The following is a 17,540-nucleotide window of genomic DNA, read 5'->3' on the forward strand; positions in this document are numbered from 1 at the left end:
AAACTAGTTAGATATCCTACAGTTCCATTTAACTATGTGCAGCAGAAAGTGGAGAAAAAGGAATGGTAAACTATAAACAAGGTAAACAGACAAACCTTATGATGTAGGAAAGAGACCAGAAATATGAAAATATAGACACATACTAGCTTCTCATCAATCATCAGTACTAACTACAGAATTCCACATATGTTTTCTTCCAATGTAATGAAAGCAAAACGGAATCAGCACCACAACCAACCAGATACAAGAAAAAAAAATTGAGAACATAACCACAAATTAAAATTATGACATGTTACCTCTATTGTATGGTATAACCATCTTTAAACATAGAAGATCTATATTTGGGAACTGTCCAAATGTAAAAGTTAAGCCATACTATACAATATAGAAAGGATATGTCATCTTTCTCTGTCCGTAAACATGAAGACAGTACCAATTTTGACATATTCTGGGCATATTTATCTCATTGTAAGTTAAACCTTACCTATCAAGTTCCCTTGTTATGCACCATCACAAATATCCATATAGAGAAAAACGTTTCAAGTGAAATAAGGTTGGGTTGATGCTAAAGCTCCTTGTCAGATTCTGAAAGAAAATTTATGCTAAAGCTCCTTGTCAGCCTCTGAAATGTACACAAAATCACAGATACTTCATGTCAGCTTAATCTTTTACAATCTCAAGCAAAAACATTATATATTATTATATGTAGCCCAACTAAGTACCAATTGTCATCTAGATACATTTTCCTGTAAATAATAATTGAAATTTTTTAACATTAAGTGTTACTGATTACCGCTAATTGTGTCCATCCTATCTTCGCGATAGACCCCTAGAGGAGAGCCATGCACTGAAAGCAGCATTTCACCTTGTTTAGGAAGTCTTCGGCTTTTAGGGGCGATGCCAATGCTTGAGCTTGTTTTTCCATCCTTCAAAAAATGACACTCCCTAATTTACTGAGCCAATGTTTGTATATAACTTTGCAAGAGTTCCTAAGAGTCTTCTAAAGTGATATCTAAATGTATAAAAGCTTGTAATTGGGCAACACAATCAACAGTAAGTACTATAACACAGAAATCATCTACAGAAAAACCAACATCAAAATCTAAATACTGGATCTCTTAATAGCAGCTTATGTCATAATTGAGCTCAAAAAATCATTGGAAAAGTAGATGGAAGATATTGTTAAGAACATATCAATTATTATTCTATCACTAATAAAATTTTGTATTGCAGATGTTTGTCATATAAAACAAGTGCAAGTACTTAGAAAATCCTTTCAATTCAAGATTTCACTTTTCTAGGGTTGTTTCAATTTTTCATTTTTCATTTTTTTTTCACACTTAGAAATCATGTATTTTAAACTCCCTCTACACTTTTTGGACATGTAGACTGAAATTGCACTTCGGCACCTCGAATATCCTTTTTGCCAAATTTGGGTATTGCCTATGTTCCCCCGGCCAAAAACCCCATGTTTCCAAGACAGGGACATCCCGGGGATGGGAGGACTAGTAGGGGACGTCCTACAGCAGTCCCCAAAATTTGCAATCACCAGGGGACGTCTCCAAAACTCAGGGACTTTTGGGAAAGAAAAAAGGGACGGCTTGCAGTCTTCGGTACAAAAAGGGGACATCCAGAAGTCTCCTAATCGTACTACGGATCTTTTTTTAAACAAAAAGCTTTATTTTGTTTGTTCTTACTTGGTCGTCCAGTGGGCTCTGCCTCTCCAAATGCCCTAAAAGGACCACATTATGGTTGTTTTGTCATTTGTTTGGTTTTGCCTATGAAGTTGAAGTGTGTTGCAACTGGCTGGGGTTTTCATTTTGCAAGAAGAGGTTTTTTTTGCTTCCAAGAGCTTGAGCAGTAGTCTACTTCATTTATTTATATTTTGTTTTCTATATTGAACTTGAACATGATGATGAAATTTTATGACACCCTCTAGCCTTTGGGCATATTTAGATTTCCAAAAAAATTTGATATTGTTCACTGCTAAACTTATATTTAAATATTTTTGTTCACATATTGATATGCATATTGACAATTAAATATTGAAATCGGTTATTATTTCCTAGATGGCATTGAAATGGTGTATGCTATGGTTCTATAATGTTTAAATGACATGCTTTGTGCTTAGTTTCATACGAATGACATGTATATTTGCAATTTTCAGTGTATATTCTAAAATTTCCCTCTATATATAGCAGTACCCCCCCCCCCCCCCCCATCCCGAAAATCACCAAAAAAAATTTGCCGTCCCAAAAACCCATCCCCATTTTCTATCCCCCCCCTTCCCGCGTCCCACCCCTCCCCCCCCTCCCTGTCCCCGAAATCGCCAAAAAAAATTGCCATCCCGGAAACTCGGGGAAACATATGGGTATTCCAATTACAAAATGCACTTTCAAAAGAGAGTCGCACATTTGCACCCACTTAACCACTTTTTCACTCTCTGCAATGTGATCTTTCTCACTTACAAGTTACACTTTCTAAGCTATTTTTCCCAATTCTGAACTATTGAAAAAAATTGCATTTTTGTGTTTGCAAAGCCACTCCATAATATTTTGCAACTACTCATTTCCACTTTATCATTTTAAGTAAAATTAAAGCATCACATTTTCATGCTCTGTAAACTATTTTGCCAACTTTTGCTCAATACAAAATCATGGTTTCATTTATGTAATGTCATTTAACTCACTTAGAAATTGCACCATTTCCAGCCTCTGTTAGTTTTCCATTTTTCATTCCTAGCTCTCAGAAGTCACACTTCTCCATCCCCTGCCATTTTGCCCTTATTCACTTCTAGTTAGAAATCATACTTTTTGACCCATACTGCACATTTTCTTCTTTTTGCATAACTTTCTAGTTGGAACTCTGATTTTCCTCCTTTTGTAGTGCTAGAAAGCTCTTCTTGCTGGGTATAAGATCAAAATAGTGTGGTTTTGAAAAAAGTGAAATAAAATTATAAAAAATGGGTATTTCAAAATGAAGAATTACATAGAGGAAAGATGAATATTTACTACAAAAGTGAGTTGGGAATAATTTACACAAGACTACAACCCATCTCTAATGCAAGATAAAGGAAAGAAGAAGCACAAAGAGAAGTGGAGCAAGAACTACAGACAAATACTAATACTGATTTTGAATGTTGTGTGTATAAAATATCTAATTTTTGCTATCCACCACCAACCATTTGTATAAGTACCCAACTCTAATACCAGTATCCTAAGTGTCAATACTTGCCATACAGCCTCTACATTTGACATCACCAACGAGAGGAAGTATATCTTCCATCATGAATGCCAGGTGAAGTGGCAACATGTCCATTTTATCATCAAAATGGAATCAAGAAGACTATCATAAGCCTTAAGAGAAAACCTCATTCTCAACCATACTGATAACTTTACTTAGGACATACAAGTCAAGCACCAATCTATTTTCAAGAAGGCATCAAGACCATGGAAAGTCATATGTCTTTGACCAACATGAGACTAAAAAGCTGGGCCAAAACATTGGCCCATTTAAGTCAATAGCTGCAACTATTACAATACCTTTCTGATGATTCAAGACAATTTGGTATCTGCCAATGCATCTTATGCAGAAATTCATGTTGCTTGTGATCTTCTCAAGAAAATTGTTTTTCCTAAGAAGTTGAATCTTGAAACAAGCCCAGTGCACCACAGACATGTTGCCTTAACAGCTATAGAAGTAAAGAGATCTTCCAAGATCTTTGATTCTAAACGGATACCACAATCAAAAATTGATTTTGGAGAACAATAAGATTTGACATCAAATTGAAGATCTCATTAACCAAGGTAAAATTCAGCCTCCATCTTCATCTTGAGTCAGTATAAACAATATCCTATCATTGTTGCAAACTACCCTTTTCTGTGGATAAAATTGAAAAATGCAGAACCAACATGTCAGCTATGGCAGTGTGGTCATAGAGAATTGGAGAGAGCTTTAGTGATAATTATTATCAAACTTTTGTAATCATTATAATGTCTTGGATTCATAAGAGATTGTCTGATAGAAATACAAAGAAATGTAAGAACTATCATAAAAAGTGCACACATCCATTTAAGGCAACATAACCCTTTTAAGAATATTATTTTATATGGATGAGAATAAATGTTTAGATAAGTAAAGGGAAACAAAGTGATATATTTTAATCCCTCATCTTGCGAAAACCTAAGTGTATATTTTGTACGATATGAACAGATACAAAGACTTTAAAAGAACTTGTGAAAGCAACTTTTACTGCTGTTAAAGTGTAGCTTCAGTAGAAGTGAAGTACACTAAGTATATGTATCATTGTTCCTCTTTTACATATATATATAAATAAAGTATTTATTCAAATTCTGATAATCCTCATGTACTTGATCAATGTTTATATCTCAGCAGTTACATGTACGAGATAGTATCTTAATATTCAAAGAGATTACCGATATATTGCATCAGGTTTTTAAAGTATTCTAAATATATTAAGCAACGATTACATAAGAGATCCTCCATCATGGTCCACATAGGGACATGACCCTACACAGCCATTGGCCCCGTAGAGTGTCATGGAGTCAAAAATTTCAAACTTTTGGACTTCGATTTGAGAATATCAAATTCCATGATTAAGCAGGTGAAGATATATATACTTGTTGCTTACTGATGTTAAAGACATTCTTAAGTCTAAGTCGCATCACACTTGAAAATAAGGACAAGCAGCATGTTACAAATAACAGGGAGAAGCAGTCGGATGAAATAAAAGAAAAATGTGCATAAGGAGCAATATCCAATGAAAGGAGTAATCACTGACAATTGGGCTTGACAGCAAAAATAAGACACAGATAATTTTTTCTAAAGACAACAATATGATAGCTCCAGCGGTAGCAAGAGGATGAATATCAGCAAACATTGTATAAAGAATTAAAAAGAAGATTCTATGATTACTAGTTTTGTAGCAATCAGTCATGTGAAAGCAAAAGCTGAACGGGGTTGAATCTCCTAAGTCATGATTTGGGAGTATATACTGTGAATGAACTGCTGTTGATATGGAAGAGAAGCAACCTGTATAGACATGAAATGCACATATACCGATCCTGGTGTGAGTCTACAAAGGATTTTGTGAAAATAGCTTCATGATTACATTCACATTTGTAGTTTCTGAATTCATCGTTCTCCTCATTTTGGTAAAGCCATGTCAGACCTGCTTTAACTGGACCTTCATGAATGTTGCATGAAATGGTAACGTTGAACATAATACAGTCAACATTCAAAAATATACCAATGGGGGACCATGCCATAAGCAAGAGAATACACAGCAGGAATGTAAAATACAACTCTGATGTTTTGGAAATACCACTGACATACAAACTGATAATACTGCATATTTAGGGACTGTGTGTAGTTAAAATTCCATGTGATGTGCACAATAGTTCATAAAGACACCCAATAACCCGAACGCCTGGAGATGATGAAATGAAAAAACACATTCAGCGGTTGAAAATCATGGAAGGAGGAAAGGCCAGTTGAACCCGAAAGTCCAAATGTGCCCTTATAAATATTGGAGATAGACCAATCTAGTGATTGGTTACTACTGGTATTACCACTCGGATAGAAAGGATGTTGGAGATCTAACGGAAATCGCTATTGAAGGATTGGATATTTACAATGTGCAAAAGGGTCAATTTCTCATCCACGGCAATGACCAATCGATCTATTTATGGTAATACAAAGGAGCCCATCGGAATCTATGTGATGTCTTGGTTAGCACATGGGAGAATATTTCCAGAAATCACTTGTTCGATTCATTCTAAACAGAAGATAATGGTGTCATCGAAGCAGTATGATGTTCAGAAGTAAACTGCAATCGTATTAAATAAAGATAAATAAATTTGCCGCTTAGTATATTATGTTCAAAAGGCTCCGTGAATACAAAGTTGAAGACTTGTGTATAATCAAGGATTTGCAATTAAAATTTATTTTTAAGAAGACAATATAATTTAAGTGTTAATAATAAAAAGACATAAACTTTGGACTTGAAAAGTCACTTCCTTCATCAAATAAACATATAAAAGGAAGTTATTATTTATAAAAAAGAAATATTCGGACATTTACATTCATAAACTCTAAAGAAGTATTTTATATTTATTTATTGTGTGGAGGAATAAGGGGTTCATTATGACTTTGTAATATAAATTCTATTATTTTATTTTAATAATAAAATAATATGTTCTTTGTTTATTATTAAAGGCGTGGAGATTTGAACTGCAGGCGAATCGTCCTTTGTAATTATTTTCTGAAATTTTGTATCAATTTAAATATTGGATAAGTGGACACAGTCATTTAGCATTTTGAATTTGATCATTATAGATATTGGGAAATATTAAATCATTTCCATATTTGTATCCAATTTGTCTCCCTACCAAAGGAGTTAAAATTCAGTCTGGACTAATTTAAGGTTATATAAATATTGATCTGTCGCATCTTGATTATTTAATTGTTGGCAGTAAAGTGCATAAAACATTATAAAGTTGTACGTGAAAATTCATTGAAGTTGACTCTATTGCCCAGATGAGCAGAGGCACTAGTCTTTTTATTATCTAATTCAAAAAATCAATAACTTCTTTCCTACAAGCATCAAATTAATTATTCAATTATACAAAACATTTAACCATTATCCAACATCCAGTTTTAGTTTCATTGAGTTTGAGGACCTTGCCAGTCGAAGAACTCCAAAGTTTAAATTTGCTATAGAAAAGCCTTGAACCAGACAGTCAACATTTGAGGTGAAGGTTTACCCACCTAGGTGTAGCAGACCCTGAAATGTACAGGAATCAAGAAGTATTCCCGTTCGTTGACCAGAACTAATTGAGAAGTCCTATCAGAGAAGTGATAGGCTCTTGGATTTCCAATCTGCGGTTTTGGAAACCAACAGATTGGCAACTCTACTAAGGAGAACTGCTCGCAACAAGTGTTGTGCAGTTACCCAAAGTTTCAAATTTTGTAACACCAGAATTTAAAAGCAATTATATAAGTTTGTTCAGAAGCGTACTCTGTTGGAAGTGAGAACCCGAAAGATCAATATATTCCTTGAAAGAGGTGGCGACTCTATTCAATACAATATTCAATTGGTAACTCTGCTGAGGGAAAGGACTCGTAAGGATATAATTTGATCGTGCACAATGGAGAATATGTACTACGATCAAGATGAGGATTTACGTTACACCATGGAGGAAGAATACATACACCCACTTGATGCCTTTTTCAATCTAGAAAGATATGAAGGCGAGATATCGGCACATTTGTTTGTAAGGATGTTGAATATTTTTCAAGAGGTACCTTCAGACATCATGCCTACGTACAAGGAATTGATAAGAAAGTTTTGTGAGCTGGGAATTTCGCCAAAAGATCCTGATTTGATGCTTCTCTTCTAAATATTGGATGAAAGTCCCAGTTATATATCTCCTTTGGATGCATATTTGAATTTAGAAAAGCAAGAAGATGAATCTACAACACAATTCTTTATGAGGATGTTTAATGCTTATCAAGAAATACCTTTAGAATACAGAGCTCAATCATCTAATCTTCTCTACAGGATGCAGGAATTAGGCCTCTTATATGATCATCAATTTCTTAACTTTCTCAAACTTATGGATAATGAACTAGTTGCAGATGAAAATGAATGCGAGACTGGAGTAACAATTGAGAAGTGAAGTTTCAGATTTAAATGGAGATAAAAAATTTGAAGATTCTAAATGAGAATCAGCCCATGATGATACTTATATGCCTACAGATGACAATGAATTTGAAAATCTGGAAGAGGATTCTCTTAGTTTGGAGGAGATTTCAGCCTTGTTAGATCTAGAATATCAAAAACATATTGAAAGAAATGGTCCAAATTTTTTCTCAAATCACCATGGTGAGCAAGATAATGGATCAATGCATTCCCAGGAGGTATTGGACGAAAGAGATGATCATTCCGAGGAATCATATAGTGAGGATGAAGTAGAACATTATATGGTGTATGAACAAGAGGAAAGTTCCGAAGGAAATGTTGATGAAGATATCAGTTTTGTTGATAACACACTTGATGATCCAAATGAAAGCTGTCATGAAGGAATACCTGAATATTCTATGTTCCTAAACCCGTTGTTTGAAGAGCAAGCAGAAAGGGATATGTCTAAGTTCACTATGTTCTCAAATCCATTGTTTGAGGAAGATTTTCCATGCAACCAAATCCATCAACATCATGATGAAGATAACAGGTCTGATTTTGAAGTTAATGAAACTCATGATATGCATGTAGAAGATGAGATACCTTTCAGCTCATCCCATCAGCAGAAGTACATCAGACATGTGAAGGTGAGATAAAATCAGACTTACAGAAAGAAAAGAATGTGTTGCAAAACAGTGTTGCAAGTTTTACAAATGTACTATCTGATCAGACCCTTGATGAAAGTGTAGCATTTCATAGAGTTAAGCCTTTTTGTGAGGAGACACAATTTCTTGAGCATGGTGATGAGGCAGATTGTGTGGAGAAGGATGTCCAAGAAGATGCTTGTGCAACTGCTCAAAAGTGTTACTCAAAGGAGCTTCCATTCAGCAAAGACCACGTTGATGAAACAAAGCCCACATGTATTGTCTATAAAGATGATTCACCTAATGCAGATTTGAAAGATGGACAGCAAACCAAGGAAATGAAAGAAAGGAATATATCAAATGATGGTTGTCTTCTAACATTTGCTAATGGATCAGATTCTACTAAGGAAGAGCCTGACATCATGATCAGTAGGTTCAAAGTGTTACACAAACAGAATTCTGTGTTTGATAGAGGGAAGGACCTCTATCCATTTTTGGGGGGCCTGGGGCCGCCAAATTTCACCTTGCATCATGTAAAGCATGGATGCTTGGTCTGCTCTTCCAGAGATAGCAGGAATCTCATTATGTCCACAAAGAACATATGTCCCCAGAAAGAGCCACGAATGGATCAAAAATTTCAAACATTTGGACTTTTATTTGAGAATATAAAATTCCATGATTAAGCATGTGAAGATATATATACTTGTTGCTTACTGATGTTAAAGACATTCTTAAGTCTAAGTCGCATCATTCTTGAAAATAAGGACAAGCAGCATGTTACAAATAACAGGAAGAAGCAATTGGATGAAATAAAAGAAAAATGTGAATAAGGTGCAATATCCAATGAAAGGAGTAATCACCGACAATTGGGCTTGACAGCAAAAATAAGACTGAGATAATATTTTCTAAGGACAACAATATGATAGCTCCAGCAGTAGCAAGAGGATGAATATCAGCAAACATTGTATAAAGAATTAAAAAGAAGATTCTATGATTAATAGTTTTGTAGCAGCCAGTCATGTGAAAGCAAAAGCTGAATGGGGTCGAATCTCCTAAGTCATGATTTGGGAGTATATACTGTGAACGAAGTGCTGTTGATATGGAAGAGAAGCAACCTGTATAGACATGAAATGCACATATACTGATCCTGGTGCAAGTCTGCGAAGGATTTTTGTGAAAATAGCTTCATGATTACATTCACATCTGTAGTTTCTGAATTCATCGTTCTCCTCATTTTGGTAAAGCCATGTCAGACCTCCTTTAACCAGACCTTCATGAATGTTGCATGAAATGGTAACGTTGGACATAATACAGTCAACTTTCAAACATGTACCAATGGGGGACCGTGCCATAAGCAAGAGTACACAGCAGGAATGTAAAATACAACTCTGATGTTCTGGAAATACCACTGACATACAAACTGATAATACTGCATAGTTAGGGACTGTACGTAGTCAAAATTCCATGTGATGTGCACAATAGTTCATAAAGGCACCCAATAACCCCAACGCCTGGAGATGATGGAATGACAAAACACATTCAGTGGTTGAAAATCATGGAAGGAGGAAAGGCCAGTTGAACCAAAAAATCCCGATGTGCCCTTATAAATATTGGAGATAGACCAATCTAGTTATTGGTTAGTACTGGTATTGCCAATTGGATAGAAAGGACATTGGAGATCTAATGGAAATTGCCATTGAAGGATTTGATATTTACAATGTGCAAAAGGGTCATTTTCTCATCCACAGCAATGACCAATTGATCTATTTATGGCAATACAAAGGAGCCCGTCAGAATCTATGTGATGTCTTGGTTTTTGCGTGGGAGAATATTTCCAGAAATCGCTTGTTCGATTCATTCTAAACAGAAGATAATGGTGCCATCGAAGCAGTATGATGTTCAGAAGTAAACTAGCAAATGTATTAAAGAAAGATAAATAAATTTGTCGCTTAGTATATTATCTTCAAAAGGCTCCATGAATACAAAGTTGAAGACTTGTGGTTAATCAAGGATTTGCATTAAAATTTATTTTTAAGAAGACAATATAATTTAAATGTTAATAATGAAAAGACAAACTTTGGACTTGAGAAGTCACTTCCTTCATCAAATAAAGATATAAAAGGAAGTTATTATTCACAAAAAAGACATATTCAGACATTTACATTCATACACTCTGAAGAAGTATTTTATATTTATTTATTGTATGGAGGAATAAGGGGCTCATTATAACTTTGTAATATAAATTCTATTATTTTATTTTAATAATAAAATAAAATGTTCTTTGTTTATTATTAAAGGCGTGGAGATTTAAATTGCAGACAAATCGTCCTTTGTAATTATTTTCTGGAATTTTGTATACAATTTAAATATCGGATAAGTGGACATGGTCATTTAGCATTTTGAATATGATCATTACAGATATTGTGAAATATTAAATCATTTCCGTATTTGTATCCAATTTGTCTCCTTACCAGAGGAGTTAAAACTCAGTCTGGACTAATTTAAGGTTGCATAAATATTTGATCTGTTGCATCTTGATTATTTAATTGTTGGCAGTAGAGTGCATAAAACATTATAAATTTGTACGTGAAAATTCACTAAAGTTGACTCTATTGGCTAGATGAGTAGAGGCACTAGTGTTTTTATTATCGAAGTCAAAAAATCTATAACTTCCTTCCTACAAGCATCAAATTAATCATTCAATTATACAAAAAATTTAACCATTATCCAGCATCTAGTTTCAGTTTCATCGAGTTTGAGAACCTTGCCAACCGGAGAACTCCAAAGTTTAAATTCGCTATAGAAAAGCCTTGAACCAGACAGTCAGCATTTGAAGTGAAGGTTTACCCGCCTAGGTGTAGTGGAGCCTAAAGTGTAGGGGAATCAAGAAGTATTCCCATTTGTTGGCCAAAATTGATTGAGAAGTTCATCAGAGAAGTGACAGGCTCTTGGATTTCCAATCTGCAGTTTTGGGAACCAACAGAGTCATGTCCCTACGGGGCCTTGCTTCTCTATTCATATACATGTGCAATCTACTGCTGAGAAATATATCAATCAAATCAGCAATATATCTTCTCAAGCAGCAGTTCAATATTTCACTACAGTTTGCATATTTATATTATTTAATAGCAGCGATCATTATACTTCTGCCTTAGCAAATAAAGGTCTGCAAATATCAATACATCAGTGATCAATAAGAATCAGTTTTATTAATATACATATAAAGATCTGATTCAGTTCTAAATTCAGACTTGTTACTTAGAGGAAATAATCATACAAATTCTCTATCAGGAATCCTAGGCTTTTACATGGTATCAGAGCCACCCTGATAGAAAAATTCAGTCCGCCTTGTAATTTTTAAAATATCAGATTTTAAAATATATATCCTCAATCTCTAACAATGGTGAATCATGTAAGACTAGAGGACAGACTTGAAGGAGCCTCAAACTTTACATCATGGAAAATTCGAGTAATGATTATTCTTCGAGAAATGGAATTAGAAGAATATATAGAGGCAAAATAAAGCTATGCCTAAGAATGATCCAAATAAAACAACTTGGAAAAGACATAACAATAAAGCTATGAAGATCATTATAGATTCTGTTAAAGATCACATTCTCCCATCCATATCAAGCCTTAAGATAGCTTATGAGATGTTTACCACTATTAAGAATACCTTTGAAATTAATAGCACTAGTGGATTGCTAACATTGAAGCAAGATCTACTATACATCAAAATGAACAATGGAGAATCAATTATGTCTTATTTTTTAAGAATCTCAGAGTTGAAAGATCAACTTGCGACTATTGGAAATCAAGTAGATGACAAAGAACTTAGCATTATAGCCCTAAAAGGACTATCACTATCTTGGGAAACATTTATTTGTGAACTAAATTCTCAACCTGAACTTCCTAAATTGGAACTACTTCAAAACGAATGTACTCAAGAAGAGTACAAATTAGTTTCTAGAGGAATCAGTTTAAATCAAGAGGGAGACATTCAAGCTCTTCAAGTCAATACCAACAATAAAGGAAAGAAAGGGAAATTCAAGCGAAAAAGAAAGGAATTCAACTAATCATACAAGAAACGAGATTGGTCAAAAGTACAATGCTTCAAATGTGACAAATTTGGTCACACTCATAACTTTTGCCCAGAACAAAAGAAAATTCAAGCAACTCTAGTAGCAGTCAAAGATGAAAAAGAAAAAAACTTTGCATTCTACCTAGCACTCAAGTGAATTAAACTCCAACAAAAACACATGGATTATAGACAGTGGAGCATCACGGCATGTCACAGGCTTTAGAGATAAATTTGAAAGCATTGAAGGATACTCCTTTGAAAAAGTAACCATTGGAGACAATTCTACACACCTAGTAAAAGGTATTGGATCATTTTCAATACAACTAAATTTTGGTATCACTCTTCAACTTAAGAATGTTTTGTTTGTACCTGGTATGAAAAGAAATTTGGTCTCCATCTCTAGTCTTGCTGACCAAGGGTATCGAATCACCTTCTAAGAAGATAAAGTACCATCTTGGCCAAAGAATTCTAACATTAAGAAAGCTATATCCATTGGATTTAGAGATGGAAATTTATATAGACTTTGAAACCATAAAAATTTAGCCCTAAATCATGAAATATCAAGCATAAATGAAATTTGGCATAGAAGACTAGGTCATCTCCACTTTTGTGATTTATCATCCATAGAAAAAATAGTAATAGGGTTATCTAGTTTAAAACCTAATCATTCTAGTATTTGCAAAGGATGTGCCCTAGGTAAAAACACAAAAGATTCCTTTCCCAAAAGTGCACACAAATCTAAATCCGTACTTGAACTCATTCATACTGATCTATGTGGTCCAATGTTTGTCTTACATGGATATCTCTACTATGTGATTTTTATAGGATGACTATTCTAGGAAAACATGGATTTACTTTCTTAAACAAAAGGAATCAACCGAAGTGTTATACAAATTCAAAGAATTTAAAGCTCTACTTGAAAACCAATTTGGACGGAAAATCAAAACCCTAAAGTCAGATAGTTGTAATTTTGAATATTGAGAGTGGACATCGATTTTAAGTATAAATTGCAGCATTAGAGGCTTCAGCCCAAAAGGAGATATGAAGATTTTGATCATGCATCATAGCTCTAGCTGATTAAAAAATGGATCCGTTTTTCCTTTTTGTGACTCCATTCTGTTGAGGATTCTCTGGTACAAATCTTAATAATGTTATTAATTTCCTAATGGCCTTTCCTTGGAATTTCAATCTTCCTAATGATTCTCCTCTAAGTTCAAAGACTCAACATCTACTAGTCAAAGGATGCGATTCGAGAGTTCAAAAGCTTGCAGATTCAGGAGTTCAATGATTCAAAAGGATGAAACCAGTCCAGATTCAAGTTCAGAACACCGGTGTGTTGGTTCAAAGGCATGAATGATCAATTCAATGTTCAAATCTCAAATTCAAAGAAATCAGATATGCAACAATAACTTGGGGATACCTAAGATATTCATAAATTTTACAATGTTATTGAAGGAATACATACATGAGCATGTCAATATGTATGGTTCATTCTCTTTCTGGAGCTAATTTGAATCATCTCTTAATCAAGTAGCAGCATGAGAGGGTATGTTTACACCCTTTAAGAATAAGGGCTTGATAAACATAGCTATAATGAGCTCTTCTCATACCCTGACACATATATAATTTTGATCAAAGATTCACAGATGTCCATGATTGAGCTTTCTTCTTTTAGTTGATAGAAGAACAGAGTTATGGAAGTCCAACCAACATTCATCAAACATGAACATCCTCCCAAGAAGAAACATTCATGGGGTATGTTTAGTGGGATTCCTAGGCTCTGCACACACACATATATATAAAGGAGAAGTCATTATTTTAAAAAAAGATAACCCTGCACTAGTAATTATTCAGGATCATTGGCTTAAATGTTGGAAACCTCATAGCTCCAAGCCATGATTGTTCAATTGAAAGCTAAGACATACGCACAAAAATGGATGCAAAAAGTATGAGATTGACATCAATTGCTCTGCCTGCAAAAAGGTGAACGAAGTCACAATGGTAGCAGACTACGGAAGGACATAGGATTACCGAGTTTCAAAACATGATTGCCCGATAGCAAGTAATGTCTCTTGCTTGATGCTCGATGATTCTCCATCTCCCAATCCATGGAGTCAAAGCCTGCGGCATTCAGATAGAAGGCAGCTATAATTCCTAACTGAGATCACACTCGAATGTATATCGGTGACCTCGATTGAAAGAGAATTCGTGCATAATAATAAGACAAATGAGAAACCATGTCCGAACTTGGAGATTGGCAGCAACAATGATGTTGGATCACATATGAACCCAGCACATGGAAGTACGTACACATTACCTTACTTCATTGAAGAAGCTCGAAGGCTCGCATTTGATGGCAAATGATGAAGGGAACAGGGTCGAGTTTCATCAACCTCCATTAAGTGGAACAACGAGAGTGCATACGAGTTGTTTGACAAAATGCTCAAGCTCGATAAGCACATGGAGCTCACGTGACTACAACGACAAGCCATGAGCACACTGAACCTCATTGATACGCCAATAGAAACTATCAATGATGGCAGTGAAGAAAGTTTTTTGAAATCTGTATGTAGCGTCCTCGACTACGCCAATAGAAACTATCAATGATGGCAGTGAAGAAAGTTTTTTGAAATCTGTATGTAGCGTCCTCGACTCGCGCAGCACGATGTAGAGGCAAAGAAGGGTTATCCATTTCATGCAATAAGTGATCAAGTTTGAATGCCAAGAGATTGTCTTCAAATCATTCGACTAAATGCCAAGCTATTCAAAACATTTCAAAGGCATCTGAAGCTCCTGTATTGTTTGTTCAAAGTGGTCCAGCGCCACGGGTCTACCTAAGACATGTCAATCGACAAGCAAACATCTAAAATGTAAAGGTCAGTAACCAAGTGTTCGATCAGATGTCGAGTAACAAGGAACCGAACATGATGGTAAAGGATTAGCTTTTGAGTTTAAATGCCACAAGATTCCTAGGTGCCAAGTAAAATAGTGGTCTTTACACTTCGAATCATTCACGTAATGTACCAAATACTCTCATAAAGCAGCCATGAACAGTGAAGTCATACACTATGCTCACAAGCAATCTCTATACGTGCACAATCACAGTGCTCGAAGCCAACTGACACCATATGCCCACAACCAAGAATTAAAGGTGTAGGTTATGGATCATTGATAATTGGTGATAAAGGCATTTCCCAAGGCAAAAAAAGGGGATCGGGTCCATGCCTCAAAGTCATCTCCAAATTGCAATAATAAGTAATGACATGTGTGAAGATTATCTTAACCATGCGTAAACACTTGGCCTTGAGCCCACTACATCATTGACAATATAGTTCATATCTCTTCCATGATGAGGCACGAAAGATGGTTGCAAACTTTGTAGATTCCTTAGTATTGAATCCCAATGATGAAGGATATCATTAAAAAGGTGAAGTCATTTAAGGTTAAAATAAACTATCATCGAGGAGTGATTAAAGAGAGTATTTCTAAGAATCAGTTATGTTGATAATAGTAAACTTACAAGAATGGCCAAGTGTTAAATAGATGAAAGAGTATAGTGAAAAGGGTTCCACTTTTCTGTAGATTGTATGTTGCATGATAGGGGAAAAAGAAAATTGTATATTGTGTAGTAGATTGTATAGGTTAGCAGTTTTTGATTGTTATCATACTGTGGAATTTAAAGTTAGTATCTCTGCAAGTATTTTGAATGTTTAGCAGTATAACTAGTTCAACTGAATTTTGAATGAATAAAAAGCTCCATATTTGAAGGTTGTATACTTTGAATCCTAATCTGTGGTTTATATAGAATCAAGATTAGTTATGGGGTCATCTCGTATTGCTAGGTCTTTATATTGGGCAGAGTTCTTGTTCATTTAATCATTTCTTGGCGTTTCTGAAAGCATATGCGGGTGAAGTGACTGTGTGTTTCCATTGTCCTATGTGCAGGTTTCTTTTCATTCATGTTATAGTTATTTGCCCCCTATCCAAGAATGGTGAGGGTAACGTTCGCTTTCAAGTTAAAAGCATTTGTCAATTGAATTCCTTGTATATCTAATCAGGGAGTTGTACCCTGTAAAATTCAGCGGACGCTTGTATAATCTTATTGCAATGCAATCCAATTGTTGGTGTTGTTTTGTCTTCGAGTTTGGGCGTTTTTATTACAATAATAGATAAGTCGTCTATTATTAGTTAATGGTTCTCTTGTAAATATCTTAACCGTTAAGTTTGCTTTCTCTAGAATAGAATGTTTCTATTCTTTACGTTCGTTTCCTAAGGAAACATCGTCTCATTCTTTTGTATATATTGACCTTTCAGTCTTTGTTAATATCAAGTATTTACCAATTACTTCGTAATATGGTATCAAAGCTAATACTTGAATTTTTTCGAAAAAATTTATAATTTCTTAGTCAAATTATTTGTTTAAATTTTTTCAAAATTATTTTCGTAGATTTTCTCTCAAACCCACCTATGGTTTTCGGCCTAGAAAAAATCCCAAATTCGGGTCTGTTTGCAAATCACTGCAAATTGGGAGCAATCGTCTATAAAAAAAATCACGTCCATTTTTAAAAAAAGAAGGGGCGATTTCTCTGCTCCTGATTACCATTCATGACTGGAGGTTTGTGCATGGTCGACTTGCATCTGGACTTCATGGGCGTCCTTCAAACATTCACAAAAACCCTACGTTTTTTTACTGCAAACTCACCATTTTTTTGGAGGTCCGACATCCGCAGTTTTCATGGTCGTTTTTTCCTATTCGTGTTACCTCAAGGCGTCAGCTTTCTAAGCTTTTCTCCTCCATACTACTGTGACCTTCTAGCATTAGTCAACTATGAAAACCATCATTTTTTTTGCAAAATCGACCATCATTGTTGCCGGCTAGGGTTTTGCCCGAAACCCTAATTTTTGGGGTTGGAAAATTTTTTGATTTGCCGGTGCAAGAGCCCCCATATCAATGGGAAATGCCCTACCTTTGAGTGCGGGTTTTTCGAGAGCTCAAGTGGGTTGTCATCTTTTTTTCTAGGTGCCTCAATCTTCGTGCCACAATTTTTGAGCTAGCGGATCCAAAAAACGACAACATATTCCTTCTGGGTTTCTCGAGCTCTCTCCTGGGTCA

At 35.1% G+C, this 17,540-nt stretch overlaps 1 protein-coding gene across 10 annotated transcripts in view; it reads right to left on the reverse strand.

The window, feature by feature from the left end:
- Nucleotides 1-274: 274 nt before the first annotated feature.
- The window catches only part of LOC149534952 (uncharacterized), a 78,891-nt gene continuing 61,625 nt past the window's right edge, over nt 275-17,540 (reverse strand). For all 10 annotated transcript variants that reach the window (XM_089803920.1, XM_089803919.1, XM_089803921.1 and 7 more), the window contains 2 exons: nt 794-926; nt 275-622 (listed from right to left, as the gene is read on the reverse strand). In XM_089803920.1, the coding sequence (XP_089660046.1) occupies nt 603-622; nt 794-926 (153 nt within the window). In that variant the 3' untranslated portion in view covers nt 275-602. The remainder of the gene's footprint in view (nt 623-793; nt 927-17,540) is intronic.

Source organism: Cupressus sempervirens, chromosome 10 (assembly GCF_028749045.1).
Source record: "Cupressus sempervirens isolate cs-2001-9-10 chromosome 10, ASM2874904v1, whole genome shotgun sequence".
NCBI lineage: Eukaryota > Viridiplantae > Streptophyta > Pinopsida > Cupressales > Cupressaceae > Cupressus > Cupressus sempervirens.